General features: G+C 39.5%; 1 protein-coding gene across 3 annotated transcripts in view; it reads right to left on the bottom strand.

The window, feature by feature from the left end:
• Arhgap24 (Rho GTPase activating protein 24) overlaps positions 1 to 15,464 on the bottom strand; it is a 705,487-nt gene that overhangs the window by 222,258 nt on the left and 467,765 nt on the right. For all 3 annotated transcript variants that reach the window (XM_063249372.1, XM_003469397.5, XM_063249374.1), the window contains one exon: positions 6,179 to 6,266. In XM_063249372.1, the coding sequence (XP_063105442.1) occupies positions 6,179 to 6,266 (88 nt within the window). The remainder of the gene's footprint in view (positions 1 to 6,178; positions 6,267 to 15,464) is intronic.

Raw genomic sequence — 15,464 nt, 5'->3', positions numbered from 1 at the left:
CTACACTCCGTGACTGAATTTGAAGGTGTCTCTCAGCCTTCCATTGTGTGTATACTTTGGCTTAATATATGCATTTTTCTGGCCAAAAGATCCATAATGTATTTATTAGACTCAAAACACCCATTACCTCTAGCTTTGTACTCGGCTTCGATAAACTACTGGCGGATGACGATTAGAATGGGAAATACTTTTACCGAGATTTACAGAAGCAATGTGTGATTGTCTGAGGGTACTGGAGCCACAGTGAAAGGCAAGGTAAATGATGTCTTGTCTGTTTTGAGGGCTTAACATTGTTTCAGGCAAATGAAAATCACATTAGATCCCCCTTCAAGTTTTCCTTCATTCTTTCTGTCTCTGTGGTTCCTTTCTCATTCCTTATTCCCCTTTTCTTCCGCCTTCTCTCTTCTTTTCCTGGGGAAAGGAAGAGGGTAAGAAAACCTTCTGATTTAGTTGTCACTGATTTGGAGAATGGAGCCAGTGTAGGGCTTTGAAGGTCTGGAATATTACTGGGAACCGCCCTAGAAATCCATGTAGAACCTACCTTGGTCTGTGGGTTGAGTTCTCGCCTGTGACTAACCATTGCTGTGTTTCTGGCTAGGCACACAGTGAGGGATAGCTTGGCCAGTGTGGGGAGTTTGGGAAGAAGCCGAGAATAATTCTGCAAACTTTTACCACCATGGAGGTAACTGCATCCTGGCAATTTACTGCGGTAGAAGCAGCCACGACAGCGTCCCCCTCTGCTACCTCCTCTCCCAGGACAGGCAAACCACTGGCAAGTGTGTCTTCTCTCCACTTAGTGCAGGCAGCACTTTGACCTTCAAAAGTGCTTTCCAAAGAGCTCTAAGCAGGCAATTTTATGCAGTGCCTGCTCTACCATGAGATTAAACACAGAAACAGCTGCAAAGGAGTGAAAAACCTGCTCTCACTCTAAGTGCCAAAGCTCTCATCTTGAATGGATGAGCTGAGAAGATACTAGTGTATGCATTTGAGCTCAGAAAATTAACTTCCTGTGTTCATATTTCAGAAAATACAGTCCAGCCTCTGATATATTACTAGCTCATTTCAAGTATGCAGAGAGGAAGAGAACGAACACATACTAAAACAGAAATTCACTGGTTTATGTTAAGCTTTTCCCTTTGGTGAGATCAGTTGTCTGCACACATGGAGATGTGGTACTGCCGTCTCATGGTATGTAGTGAAAACTGAAGGAAGGAAAATGGAGTGCTGTCTGGAGCACAGAAGTCTAAACACAGACACAGCTATAGGTACGAAGCAGGCCCTGGTGATCGGCTAGATCCTCTGAGATGAGCACACTGGGAGCTGACAGCCCGCTGTGTCTGTCTCGTCCCCTCACAGTCCAGGATCTGCTGGCACCAGGAAACGCAGAGCTGGAGCAACCCCAAGGAGCACCACAGCCTCAGAGCTGCGTGTAAGATCAGCTGCCACTCCGGTGTAAGGGTGCGTGAGGCAGCTTCTCCCACCCTTCCTGCAGACGGTCTTCCCGGAGAACACGTCTGGGGATCTCCCGGCATAACTAACGCTCCATTCAAAAGTCACAGATAAACACACATTAAAAATTTTCCTCCATATTAACTTGAAATTTCTGCCAAGGATCAAACCTAAAGAAATAGTGCTAAAAATCCACATCCCAAGTTAAGAAGCACAGTGTACACTGTGCTGAGCCACCTCCCTGCAGGGCTCACTAAAAGGAAGCCCTGGGCAAGGAATCAGCCCCTGACTGTGGTATGTGTGTGTGTGTCAGGGAGGTGACTACAGAACAAGAAGCACTATTTGAAGAAAGTTATTTAAAGATAAACTTCTACACTGTAGGCGGCAATGTAAACTAGTATAGCAACCATGGAAATCAGCATGGACGTTCCTTAAAAAGCAAACACTAGGAATTCCATTTGACCCTGCTGTCCCCTCCTAGGTATCTTTCCAAAAGAGCTCAAGTCATCTTATTACAGGGATACACACATACCCACATCAACAGCAGCACAACTTGTTACAGCTAAATCTTGGAAGCAGCCTATCTGTTCATCAATTGATAAATACATAAAGATATATGTGGTATTCACACACAATGGAGTATTACTCTGCCATAAAAAGGACAAGCTGCATCATCTTTTGGAAAATGGATGCCTTTCCAGACCCAATGTTAAGTGAAACAAATGACACATAGAAACTTTAATCTTACTTTCTTCTCTTACATGAGAAACCTGAAATGCAACTGAAAAAAAGCAAAACAAAAGACAAATAATAGGAAATAACATAATAGATCTTTTGAACAAGTAAAAGGGACCAAGAGATAAAAAAAGACTAGGAAGAGAGACAGGGCAGGGATAAAAAACTGAATCAAGACATGTTCTATATGCCTACCAACTTCATCAGAAGGAACGCAAACACTACGTAATGCAAACATGTACCAATAAATATAAAAAGTCAAAAGTCAAAAGTAAATGAACATGATTTCTTGAGGGAGGGGAGGACAAAGATTTCTGCTCTGGGAGAACTTGTCAGAAAAGCACAAAAGTGCTGCTTGTAAATGGTAAGGTGTACTGGGTCAGCCACTGCCCTCTCTTGGGCTGGGCCCCTGGGGCCTCTGCAACCTTTGCTGGGCCCTGCACTGTTCCCAGCAGGACCCGACTGTGAGCTTCTCAGTTGCTAAAGAAGCACAAACAAATCAGCAGACTCCAAGCTCATGCAGACCCATCTCTAAGCCGGGTGAACCCTGCCCTGGGAAGTAGACTAGCAAAGCCAGGGACACGGACAATCCCACAGATACACCCCACGGCCGTGGCAGGGTAGGAGAGGATGGCAGGGAAGAGGTGTTCCCCACAGCGCTCTGTGTAGGGAGAAGTCTAACCTCTTCCTCCTTCCCCTAGGCTCATCACCAGAGCAAAGGGAAGGGAGCGAGAAGCCGCCCTCCACTTCAATCTCCAGCCGCAGGAAAATTCTTTATGGCACCAGGGAAGGAAAGAGCCTTCACAACAGGAAAGAAGAGGTCCACAGAGCAACATGCGTGTGGTTCCACACGACCGAGATTCCTCCGTAAGTACCGTGACATGCACACCTTAGTCACTGCTTAGCACACTGTGCTGTGCTGCCTTGAGTGTCAGGGACACACAAAGAGCAGGAAAGACACGGGCCTGGCTAGACAGGGTCACAGCAGTGCTCTGCCGCACCCCACACCACCTTCTTTCTGGAGAGACTGCCCCCTTAAGGAAAGCTATGACATCATTGCTGCCTTAATTATTCTGTGTATTTCTTCAAACACCCTCCCCCCCGCCACACACACACAACCAGAACACACGATAAGACGCCAAGATAGCAAATGCATTTTTCTTTCTTCAAGGATACACATCAAGGAGTTGCCAACATTCCTTTCTCAACCACATTTCCCAATAGCTTAGTATTCGGCTGTAAAAGCTTGCTCTGGTCTAAAATATGGCATTTCTGACAGCAAAGCCTTCAAATTTACCAATTTGTCTGATTTTTTTTTTTTTTTTTTTTTTTTTTTTACTAACAAGTAGGGAAAATGGAAAAAAATGGGAGTAAAATGTTACACATTTTGGTCTTACTCAAAGAGATAATTTGTTTACAGGAATAATGAATCAGATGAAATTAATCCTGAATTAGGGAAGACTGTTTTTCTACATAGGGTTTCAAAAAAGTATAGAGCCTCAATAGAAATATATACTATGTAGACAAATATCCAAAGGCCCAGGATCCACTAAAAATAATTGGTTTTCCCTACATGCACATTATAGGATATTTCAGATTAAAGCTAAAACAACAAAAAATTATATATATATATATATATATATATATATGGTTCATAAACATATGGTACATATGGGAATAGAGCTGTCGAGCACACACACCTCTGTACATGACGAACACATAATGCTAGAACATACTGCAAAGAGTTTGTTGGAGGCTTTCAGTTTTGTTGGGAATTATGGGCAGAGAGATGAAAGTATTTTATCCTTTGATGTTCCTTCATATAAAATTTGGGCGATTACACTCTAGATATTTTGCCATAATGACAGAGGTGAGCTGGGTCTGTGGCATCATTTATCAGGATAGGTTTGCAGAAGTGGCAGTTAAGAGAACACTTCAGAGAAAGCCAGTGTAGAGTAAGCATGTGTTACATAGAGAGTGCACAGAAGAAGTAAGTTCTATGTAAAATCCAACACAGTTTTGCAATCTTTCTTGCCTCCTACAAATTCTGACAAATGGCAAACTCTTGTTTTTGAATTTCACAGATTCTCATGTCAAACCTTTACACACTCAGAAAACTGGAGCATATTGTCATTCTCATTTGCAAAGGCAAAACAAGTGCCTGTCGTTCGTAAGTAATCTTGATTTTGCAAAATCTGGTGGTAACCATGTGAAACAGACCCTCCACTGTCTTACACAAGTACAAAAGTATTTGCTGAAAATCCATCTTCATGTCCAGCTAAAATTAAGCCACAATGACTGAGATTAACAACAGACTCTTGATTCTCAACATATAGCCATTATATTTCCAGCTCTGTCTTCAAAGAAGCATTTGAAGTGTGAAGCAATTCTCTTCATACTTGATTAAAATGACTCAGAATGTCAAAGTCTGACTTAGAATCTGCTACATCATATTGTACTAATAATTCAAAAAGCATTATTTCAAATGATCTATTGACCACCAAAATTACAGCAGCAAATTTTTGAAAGAACGACCTTCAGAATTCATCATACACAACCTTAAACTTCTTAAATCTTGCTCATCAAAAGCTATCATGTCATTTACTCTGTATATGAAACTCATACCCTGGAACAGCAACGCTGGAAGGAAGTTTCATCCCTAACTTTCTGGGCTCAAAGACAATTCTGTCGCCAACAGTCTTGAATATATCCATCTATAGTGCCTCAGAGCTCCAGTATTAATGGAGGTGAAAACTCAAAGCCATCCATTTAATACCATGCTGGCTTGAGAGCCAACAGGCACTCGTGTTTGGGAATAAATGAGGGAAAAAATTTCCTCTACTGATACTTCAAAGACTTTGCAACATCTGGAATCTAGTTCCACAGGGGTATTTCACTAAGAAGTAAGAATAAAAGGGTTTTAACTGAGCAAACAAGACTCAGGTTTCTTGAAATACGCTCTCTCCGGGGAGAAACAGCACAATGCCTCTGACTAACCTTTCTGCACCACTTCAGCTGCATCAATTAACATTTAGTCATGGATTCCATCCTGAGCCAGGTGAACTCTGTACAACAGCTGTTTTCATTGAGGCGGAAAATATGCATTCACATTTTAACTTCCCTGTACTTACACATCTGGGAAAATATGTTTTATTGCCTGCCTTTGTGCTGGCATTATTGATATGAATTTCATATTACTCACTCCAATAAATTCACACTCACCCTTTACAATGACGAATTCAACATCAATATCACATACTCTGGATCAGCCAGAGCCAACAACAAAAGCCACGTTCTCAACTCCCTTTTCCTTCTATGGTGGGAAGAAAGCCTGAAACACTGATCAAAGAATAGACCATGGCCTTAGAGACCAACTGTGGCTGTGCTGGTCAAAGATTTCAGTGGGGACTGAGCCACTGGAGAGACGGCTGCTGATGAGCAGGGAAGCTATGCCCAGATGCTGCAGAAAATGGAACTGGGAAATCTAATGACCTGGCACAGACGTTCTCCACTCTATGCGCCAGATAGGTGAGAGTGGCTGGTTGGGGCAACCCTGGAATACGGAACTGTAATTCTGGGTCAGCAACTGAAAGATGTTTTGTTTTGTTATTAGACTATCACTCATTCAAGACACAGTTTTGTCTTGAATCAGCTGGACAGAGTATTTTAACTATAACATTTCTCAACTTTCTCACAAGATCACTGTAAAATGAAAATTTTCTCCAGTCTCCCTCACAGGTACCATGTCATGACTTTTAGCCAGTTCTGGAGTCTTGTGGGCAAATGGAAAAAGGTTCTCTACATGACTGTGAGTATGTGCATATGTCACATTCAGTGTACAAACCTAAGTCATCATCTGTGAAAACAGATTTGATATTGTCTCCTCAAGAATGTTCTCGGCCATAACTCACAAAGACGAAAACCTGGTTGACATGTCTTCATTTTCACCAAGATAGATCAGCAAGAATTTAATCAAACTGGAAAAACGTCTTACCTGGAATTACTTCAAAAAGGAATTTTCCTGGATTCTCTTCATTGCAGGGATGTTCTAGGACTTTATTTCCAGGCAGAAAAATAGTCCCCTGTGAATGAAAGCAACCCAAACATCAACACGATAGCAAGCAACACACAACTCAGCAGCAGCAGCAGCAGCAGCAGCAGCAGCTGGGTACTAAGGTACCCATTAACACAGTATACAGTTTATGCATCAGATCACTATATATTACAGACAATCAGATATCATGTACCAGCATCATGCTCAATCAAAATTTAATAAATATTTCTTGGGCATCTAACATGCATAAGACACTATGTAAAACTGCATTTATGTTAAGCTACAATTTTTCAAATGCATTTTGTGCGTGCCAAAAATTTCAGGGAGCATTCTCCTAATCTCATATTATTCAGTTGTTGGAGGAATCTTATGAGGTAGGCTAGATTACTTCCTCTGTTTTAGAGTCATAAAACCCAGGGCAGAGACATTAAGTAACTTAGGCAAAGTTGCAATTAGCATTCTCTGTGCTACTGATGGTGTTGGGATCCTCCCATGTTGGAAATTAAATCTCAGGAAGCAATCTCAGGAGGTGGGGCCTAATGAAAGGTATTAAATCTTGGGGACTTCATCTTCACGAAGAGTTAATGGCCATTATACAAGGCTGTGAATTTGATCTCCTCCTCTCTAGCCCTTTCTTTGCCCTTGTCATGGGAAATGCAACAAAAAGGCCCTCGTTGGATGGTAGCCTCCTGGGTCTTGGACTTTGCAGCCTGTAGAATTGTACATTAATAAATTTCTGTCCAGCACAAATTGTCTAGGCTCAGGCATTCTGCTACAGTAGCACAAAATAGATAAATCCACTTTGACTACTCTTTCAATTTGCTGTTAGATGTCTCTCTTTTGGATGACCCTAGTCAGTAATGAAACATACATAAAACTACTCTGATTCCACCTCCTTCTCCAGTGATCATCCTATATTTTTACTTGCCTAGCAAAGACTTGCCCACTTGAAGTGCTTTCCTCATAGGTACCCAAGATAACCTGATCTGTGGACCCATAATTCCAGTTACATGGCTCTCAAGCTTCAAATTTCACGATAATCAATCCTCAGCAAACCTGAGGTCCCAGAACAATCCAGTTATTCGCCTTCTTTTCTTGGTTTTTTTTTGTTTTGTTTTTGTTTTTTTTTGTTTGTTTGTTTTCTTGGGTTTTCCCTTACTTCGCTGTTGAGAGAGTCTCTTTTGCTGACTCTTCTTAGCCTTATGACATTGGAGTTTCTTAAGGATTTACCCAATGACTCCCTTCCTTCCAACTGTACTCTCTTCTTCCAAACTATCCCAGGCCTACCCCATGCCTAGGACTTTGGTAACCAGCCATGAGCCACTGCTGGTCAGGTTAGTATTTCTAATCTAGGACTCTCCAAACTTCCAGCCTTTACATCCAAGAGCTTGCTTGACCTTTCCAGTTGCATTTCTCAAAGAAATTTTGAACTCAAGTTAGTCAAATTAAAATGCAATTAAATCTAGTCCTTCTCATGAATTCCTTAGTTCGGTGTCTGGTATCCTCATTCGTTCCCTTACTGAAGCTGGAAATGTAGGCTCCCTTAGCTCTGCTCTGGTGTACCTTTAACCCCCACTTCTTTTTTCAGTGGCTATCATGTCTTATGTGGTGAAGTCCCCACTGCACTTCATCGGATTCTCTGCACACTGCTCAAGTATCTTTTAATCCAGTTTTGTTTTGTTTTTTTTTTTCCCTAGTGGATTCAGAGCAATCTTTGGAAACTGAAGTTTCAACGTGCTACTCTAGTTGAAAAATCTTCAGTGGTTTTGTGTGCTAGGATAAATGACTTGGTGACCTGGCTATACCCACATCTCTAATGTTTTTTTTTTTTAATCCTAAATTTCTGTAGTATTCTGTAGTTTTCTGTGATCCCATCAGTTGCTTTTCACAGATGGTATCCTGCTCCCACCTGCATCCGGATAATGATCTGGTCTGGTTATTTGATACTTAGCTTTCAGATTAACTGCATCTAAAACATACTAGCACTGTTTCCTAATTCATCAGGAATGTGGAGCATTTTAATTGGCACAACTTAACCACTGAAGACATATACCACGAAGAGCGTGAGTACTATTAGCATATTAAAGGAGGATTCAAAACCGCATACACAGAACTAAAGAACACATGCTCTTGTCCACTGAGCTATGGAGTCTGTTATTCCCTGCTTGAGGCAATATTTAGCCAAGTAGTACTTTACACAGCTCTCATCCTAACCAATTTAGTACAGAAAATTATAGTAATCAAATATTACCCTCCTTCTGGTCTCAGAGTGATAAAACACAAAATATAGGTGTGGGTTAGAAGTATTTGTATTCCTTTGTTTTTTTCTCCTCAGAAACAAATTTTCCCACTTGTTATATTTATTCCTCTGGCCTATGGATCCCATTTTTTTATTTTAAAAAGCAAAACAGAAAAAAAGGATAGAAATGATACAGAATTTCAAAAAGCAGGAGGAAATCAACACTAGTTAATATATTGCATATTGTTATCTTAGGAGTAGTTGTTCAGGTTATAAGATCTTGGCATAAAAATGATCAAACAATCAAACAATGATAGCCCAAACTGTTCTTTTTGATGAACTCAGAGTGATAGTATAGTATACATACATACATACATACATTTATATGTGTATACCTACATATCCGTAATCTCTTCCTTTCTTTCTCTTTTTCTTTCCCCTATTTCAGTTGTTCTCATTTTGAGTACTTTCTTTCCTTTCCATTATTACAATATCTATTATACATGTTGGATCTTATTTTTCTTTCAGTTTTTGTTTTTATTTTTGTCCCACACTAGTAAGACAATACTATATTTATAAATGTGACTGATTTATTTCACTTATGACTATGGTCTTAAGTTGCCTCCATTTATAAAAGCCTCGATTGTCCTTTTTATAGCTGAGTAACATTCAATTGTATAAAAATATCACATATTTTTTATCCACTCTGCAGTTGATGGGCATTTGGGTTGTTTCTAAGATTTAGCTCTTACAAATTGTGCTGCTATAAACATGAATGCACATGTATCACTGTAGCAAGACATTTTCAGTTTTTCTGGGAAAACACCTCAAAGGGGAATAACTAGATTGAATGAGACTTCCAATCGTAGTTTTTTGAGGAATTTGCACACTGATTTCCACAGTGGTTGCACCAGTCTACACTCCCACCAACAGTGGAGAAGCACTCCTTTTTCCCCATAGCCAGCCAACATTTGTTATTGATTGACTTCTTGAGGAAAGCCATTCTTTCTGGAGTATGATAGAATCTCAGTGTTGTTTTAATTTGCGTTTCTCGAATGACCAGTGATGGTAAACATTTCCTCATGTGTTTATTTGGCATTTGTATTTCTTCATCTGAGAACTGTGTGTTCATCTCAGATGTCCATTTTTGGATTGGGTTTTTGAATTTGGGGGGCTTGATGTTTTTCAGTCCTTTGTACATTCTTGATATAAGTCATTTGTCTGAGGGACAGTTGACTAAAATTGTTTCCCACTCTGTAGGTTTTCTTTTCACTCTGTTGGTGATTTCTTTTGATGGGCAAAAACTTTTTAACAAGATGAGATCCCAATTGTTGATTCTTTGATGTACCTCTTGTGCAGTTTGTGTTTTGTTCATGAACTCTTTGCCTACCTCTATGTCTTTAATATTTCTACCTTGTCTTGCATAGATTTAGTGTTTGTATTTTAATATTTAGATATTTGATCCATTTTGACTTTAGTTTAGTGCATGGTGATAGACATGGATCTAGTTTCAGGCTTCAGCATGTGGGAAAGCCAATTTTTCTAGCACCACTTATTAAAGAGGCTATCTTTCTTCCAGTGAACATATTTAGCCCCTTTGTGAAAGATAAGGTGCTGAGTATCTTTGCAGTTGTGCCCACGTCTTCTAATCTGTTTCATTAATCCTCAGGTCTGTTAACAAGGAAATTCAGTAGTGTAGCTGGGTACAAAGTTAAAACTCAAAAATCAATAGTATTTCTGTACACAAACAACAAACTCACTAGAGAGAAATTATGAAACTGACACTTTTCACAATAGCATCCAAAAAAAACCCACAAAAGAAATACTTAGGACTCAACCTAACAAAGACTTATACGTTGAAAACTATAATACTCTAAAAAAAGAGATTGAAGAGAATGTCAGAAAATGGAAAGCTATCCCTTGTTCTTGGTTAGGAAGAGTCAACATTGTGAGAATGGCTATATTCCCAAAACTGTTACACAGACTTAATGCAATTCCAATCAAAATACCTTATAGAAAACATTCTTAAAATTCATTTGGAAACAGAAGAGACCTAGAATAGCAAAGGCAATCCTGGGCAACAAAGGTAACAAGAGGAGGCATCACAATTCCTGATTTGAAATTATACTACAAAGCCACTATAATGAAATCAGCACGGTACTGGCCAAAAAAAAAAAATACCTGTACATCATGTAAAGAAACTGATTATAGTTTAGACAAATAGAAGAGAAGAGTAAGAATTAAAAAATGACTTCAATTTTCCTTTTCCATGCCTCCAGAAGAAAGGTAAAGCTTGTTAGACATGAGGAATTTGGAAGACTCACACTCCAAAGGGCTCATTCATGCACTTGAGCCAAAACCACCTGACATTCTTTAATTATCTTTCAGTGACTGTGCCAGACATACTCTGACCTCCAGCTCTCTCTACCCCTCGCTCTGTTCTTTACTCCACAGAACAGCTGAGATATGGAACGACTCTGAAGGCTCATTCTTCCAGGCTCGGCACACTGGGAAAAGGTGTCAGTGTCAAGATGGGGGGCCCAGTTGGAGGTCTCCAGGCACTGGGGCCACGCCTATGAATAGCATAAGGGACCAGTGTCTTCTTTTCTCCCTCTTTTGCTTCCCACCCATGATCTGAGTACTTTTACTTTACCAAAACTCAGGACCAAAGCAAGAGGGACAATAGATTGTAGAGGAACTCTAGAAATGTCAGCAAATACAACTTTTATCTTTATAACTGAATTAAAGTACTTGTTTTAGTCATGGAAAGCTGCCTAACACACCCCAGGAGACTAATTTCTATAAATCATATAAGTCAGGCTCTCTTACCTTCCAGCGTTAGGTTGGGTTTGAGAGTTTACATCAGGACTTCAGAGAACAGCAAGAGAGGACAGCTCCGGATACTCATTTCCTTGCTGCCCCGCATGCTAGGGAGCAATTTTACCCTACTTGTGATGAAGCCCGTAAGCCCACAGCTCTGAAAGCTGCAGGCCGCTCTGCTTAGCATAGAGCTGCCTGCAGTGATGGTTCCTCTCTGTGTGTGTTTTCACTCTCCACTAATTTTCACTAATCCTTTCCATGCAATCTAAATGGTTTCTTTATCACAAACTCAAATTCTTACTTTGGAATTAAGTCAGTGATTTCTTGCTGGGATCCAGAGTTACAAATAGCCAGAGTACAAGTGCTGTGAGTAAAGTGTTTGACCCCATAATGTTCAACATACTTCACAGCAAATTTCAAGAAATCAGAGGGAACTGGTTTAAATATGAGAAGGGAGGGTAGCCTTTGGTAGTTCAGCACACACAGCCATAATTACATGACAGTAATTAATCAGCAGATTCAGACTGGAACCCTACTTACTGTTATCCCTCAGAGGGATATGCCTCTAACAAAATAATTTTTTAAAACTTTAAACTGAGATAATGGGATGAACAAAATCCTTTTTAGTTTGACAGCTAAAAGTTGGCAAAAGGAACATAATTCAGAACTATACTGGTAGTTTGCTTTAAGCTAAAATTGCTATTAAAAGCAATCTCATTTCCAGTTAATATTAGATCACTGAGCCAAAATCACAAGACGCTGGGATAAGTCGAGATGCTGCTGAAAATAGGGGGATCTTACTCTTTGGAATTTGAATTTGAAAGAGGCAAGTCTGTGCAGCAAATAAATGAACACTTTGTTAATTTCACAAACACAATGATGAGATTTCTTCCCCAGCATGAATAATGATCATGAGATCACAAGGAACAAGCCAAAGTCCCATCTTGACAATATACTTGAATGCATATCTTCATGACACTAGGCACTGAGAATGAGAAGGAGGTGAAATAAACACTAAGGAACAGGGTTTTTTTTAGAGCAATATAAGTTGGTTCAACTTTTACTTTGTAGCAAATAATTTCATTAATTTAGTCAACAAGTACTTCTTAAATTTCTTCTAGTATATGTGAAACTCTATCCTAATCACAAAGAATATAATGGTGAGGATGATCATTCCTGTATCTAAGGGTTACTCAGGGAAGGCAAAAAACAAAATTGCAACAAACACTATATATAAGGCCTTGTTATGAAAAGGGAACAGGATATTGTATGTTTATAAGAGATATAAGATTATGTCATCAAGAGCTCTGACCATATATTAATCTGCCCATAACAAGGAAGTTTGTGGTTTGGTAAATATTTCCCGGAGTCAGCCTATCTTAGTCCAGAGTCCCTCTGTACCATGTGACTTCAGATGGTCTCCTATTCTTCATCTTCCACAGCCTCAAAGTGGGGTAAAAATGGAACTTACTTCATGGCATCACTGTCAACTAATATATGAGAAGTTTATAGAAAAATGGCTGGTAGATACTACCTGTTTTAACATTTAGAAATCTTTTTTGTAGCTCATAAGCTTAGAAGATTTGGGGGGCATCTTTTGTTAATCATTAAATAAATGATTATATTAAGGTTTAGTTTATATCTGCTAGGATTACTCTTCAGTCTTATTGTCAAGACAGGTAAACTAACCAGAAAATTTGAAGTCAGTTTTTATGTCATTCTTGCAAGGCTAGGCAGCCTAAAGAAGTAAGATTTCTATTTGGCTATCATAACAACAAAGAGCATAGCGTAGGATGTTGATAATGTAGGTTGTTGATATTTCTTCAGTATGACTTTGCCAGTCACAATGTGTGCTGCGTGTAGCATTTGCACAGTGTCCCTGACAGCTGGACTTCTCATTCTACACATGAAGAAAATAAGCCCCATGAGCTCCAGACAGACTCTGCCACACGAACTCCTAGCACATATGTGTTTGAACAACAACAGCAAAAATAGGAAGGTGCTAGATGCTTTGAAGATTTTACTTTTAGTTATTTATTAAATTTATATCCCTAGCCTTTTTTACCCACAGCTACTGTTAAAGCAATTTGTAGAAGTTGTATAAATAGCTAACAAGCATCTTGTAACTTTGTGAAATCAGTCGCACAGGTTTTCTTGGGGCTGCTAGGGAGAGGAGAGAGATGAGGAATACCTACAAATTGGAACTATTTTGTTGACCCATGTAACTGATGTGCAAACCCTCTGGGGGAACACTGATCTATGAATTGTTATAATTTCTTTATAGAAAAATATCAAACTATTAATAAATCTGTGTACACTATCATGTAATATGCAACTCTCCTTAGTTAATAAAACACACAAAAGCAAGTGATTCATGTAATATTTTAACCGACAGTACTAAACTGACTTTGACAAACACAACAGAATGAGACTGTAAGTGTCAACACAAGCAAATTCTTCATGCAATTATCTTATCTTGATGTTTTATATTATAAACATGTAGTTTGAGCATTTGAGCAATATTGTCATTCTGGTTCATTAAAATTTTAAAAGAGCATTTACATAAAAGGACAGCATCAACTGTGGTGGAGAAAAAATGATTGCAGTGTTTTGACATCATTCATCTAAAACCTCTTCATTTCCTTTTGGAAGTAGGATCACTTTTTCCGAGGATCACTTTTTCCGAGGATCACTTTTTCCGAGGATCCCTCCGCACAGAGAGAAGAAGTACGCTCCTTCCAGGGGAGTCACTACACCAAAACACCAGCCACACAGGGGCCCTTCAATTTGTTAAAATGTTTTGATTCACTGGAGAATGAAGAAATCCCTTGATGACTTTGATGGTGGAAAGGAACAAATGAGAAATAAAGGAAAAGGATGATTCTATGATTCTGAAACCAAACTTTTCTAGTGGCATTTTCAATACAGGAAAGCCCCTTTCTCAACGATTATATAATCTAGCATTAGGAATCTTTTGTATGTCCATGTCCATTGGTATTTGCCAAGGACATCTCACTATTTGTCTTAAATCGCCCTGGGTAATTTCTCAAAGAAAACTGAGAAGAAAAATCCAAATGTCGACACAAAATCTGTTCCTGACAATTTCTACTTCCAATTGTCTCATGTGGAATGAAATTCCTTTTTCGTCTGAATGATGACAGCTAACACCTATTGAGACTTGACACCCATCAAATACTCATGTCACAGAGGGATACTGAACATGCACTGAATAGCAGGCAGGTGCAGGGATTGAAATAGACCTGAGGATGCCAAGCTCTACTTCCTTAATGACCTGTTAGAGAGCTCAGATGTGATATGTGGGTTCCATTGCTTATTCATTTACTTATCAAATGTATATTTAGTGTGCTATTACAAGTTGATGATGCCAAATGCAAAGAAAGAAATATTAATATTGGTTGTCTTTGGAGAGGTTGTAGGTGATTTTTATTTTCTATTTAAACAAGTTCTTAAATAGTTAAACAAATTACTAGTGTACCAAGCCAAAAAAAAAAAAAAAAAAAAAAGAAAAGACAGGTCCAGATGGACATATTTTGAAGTCTTAAATTTAGGGCTCTGCCTTGTAGAAAGAGTGATAGAAGACAGACCCAGAGTACGTTTGGTTTGAGCAGGTCCCGTCTTCTGGAACCTGGAAATGCTACTTTATCAGGGAAAAGAGTCTCTGCAGATGTGATTAAATAGTCCGGCCTATTACTCTGGGTTATCTGGGTGACCCCCTAAATCCAATCACAAATGTCCTTAAACTTGACAGATGTGGAGACACAACGCATAGGCAACGGGGAAATGTGAACCTAAGGGCAGGGGCGTTGCTGGGCAGCCCTAAGCCGAGAACTGCTGGTGTCCCCTGCAGCTGAGGCACAGGGCAGATGTGGTTCGCAGGGCCAAGTGTCTGACCCTGCTTACACTTGATTTTGGATTTCTGACTCCAGAGTTGTGAAAGAATAAATTTCTTGTTTTAAGGCAACAAGTTCGTAATTGGTTCCAGCAGCCTAGGGAAACCAATTCTATATAAAAAGACCCAAAGGAACCTTCCAATCGGTGTTTATGAAAGAGCATGTGGATGGTTGCCTTCTTACAGGAATTCACCTTAAATTCTCCAGCGCTGGTAAACAGTGTCTAACTTTTCATCTGTCCTTCATTTGGGAGAGA

This window comes from Cavia porcellus, unplaced genomic scaffold (genome assembly GCF_034190915.1).
Source record: "Cavia porcellus strain 051 isolate PalLab524CR breed Dunkin Hartley unplaced genomic scaffold, mCavPor4.1 scaffold_5, whole genome shotgun sequence".
Taxonomy (NCBI): domain Eukaryota; kingdom Metazoa; phylum Chordata; class Mammalia; order Rodentia; family Caviidae; genus Cavia; species Cavia porcellus.
Note: the sequence above shows the minus strand (reverse complement) of the source record. Positions and strands in the feature narration are given on the sequence as shown.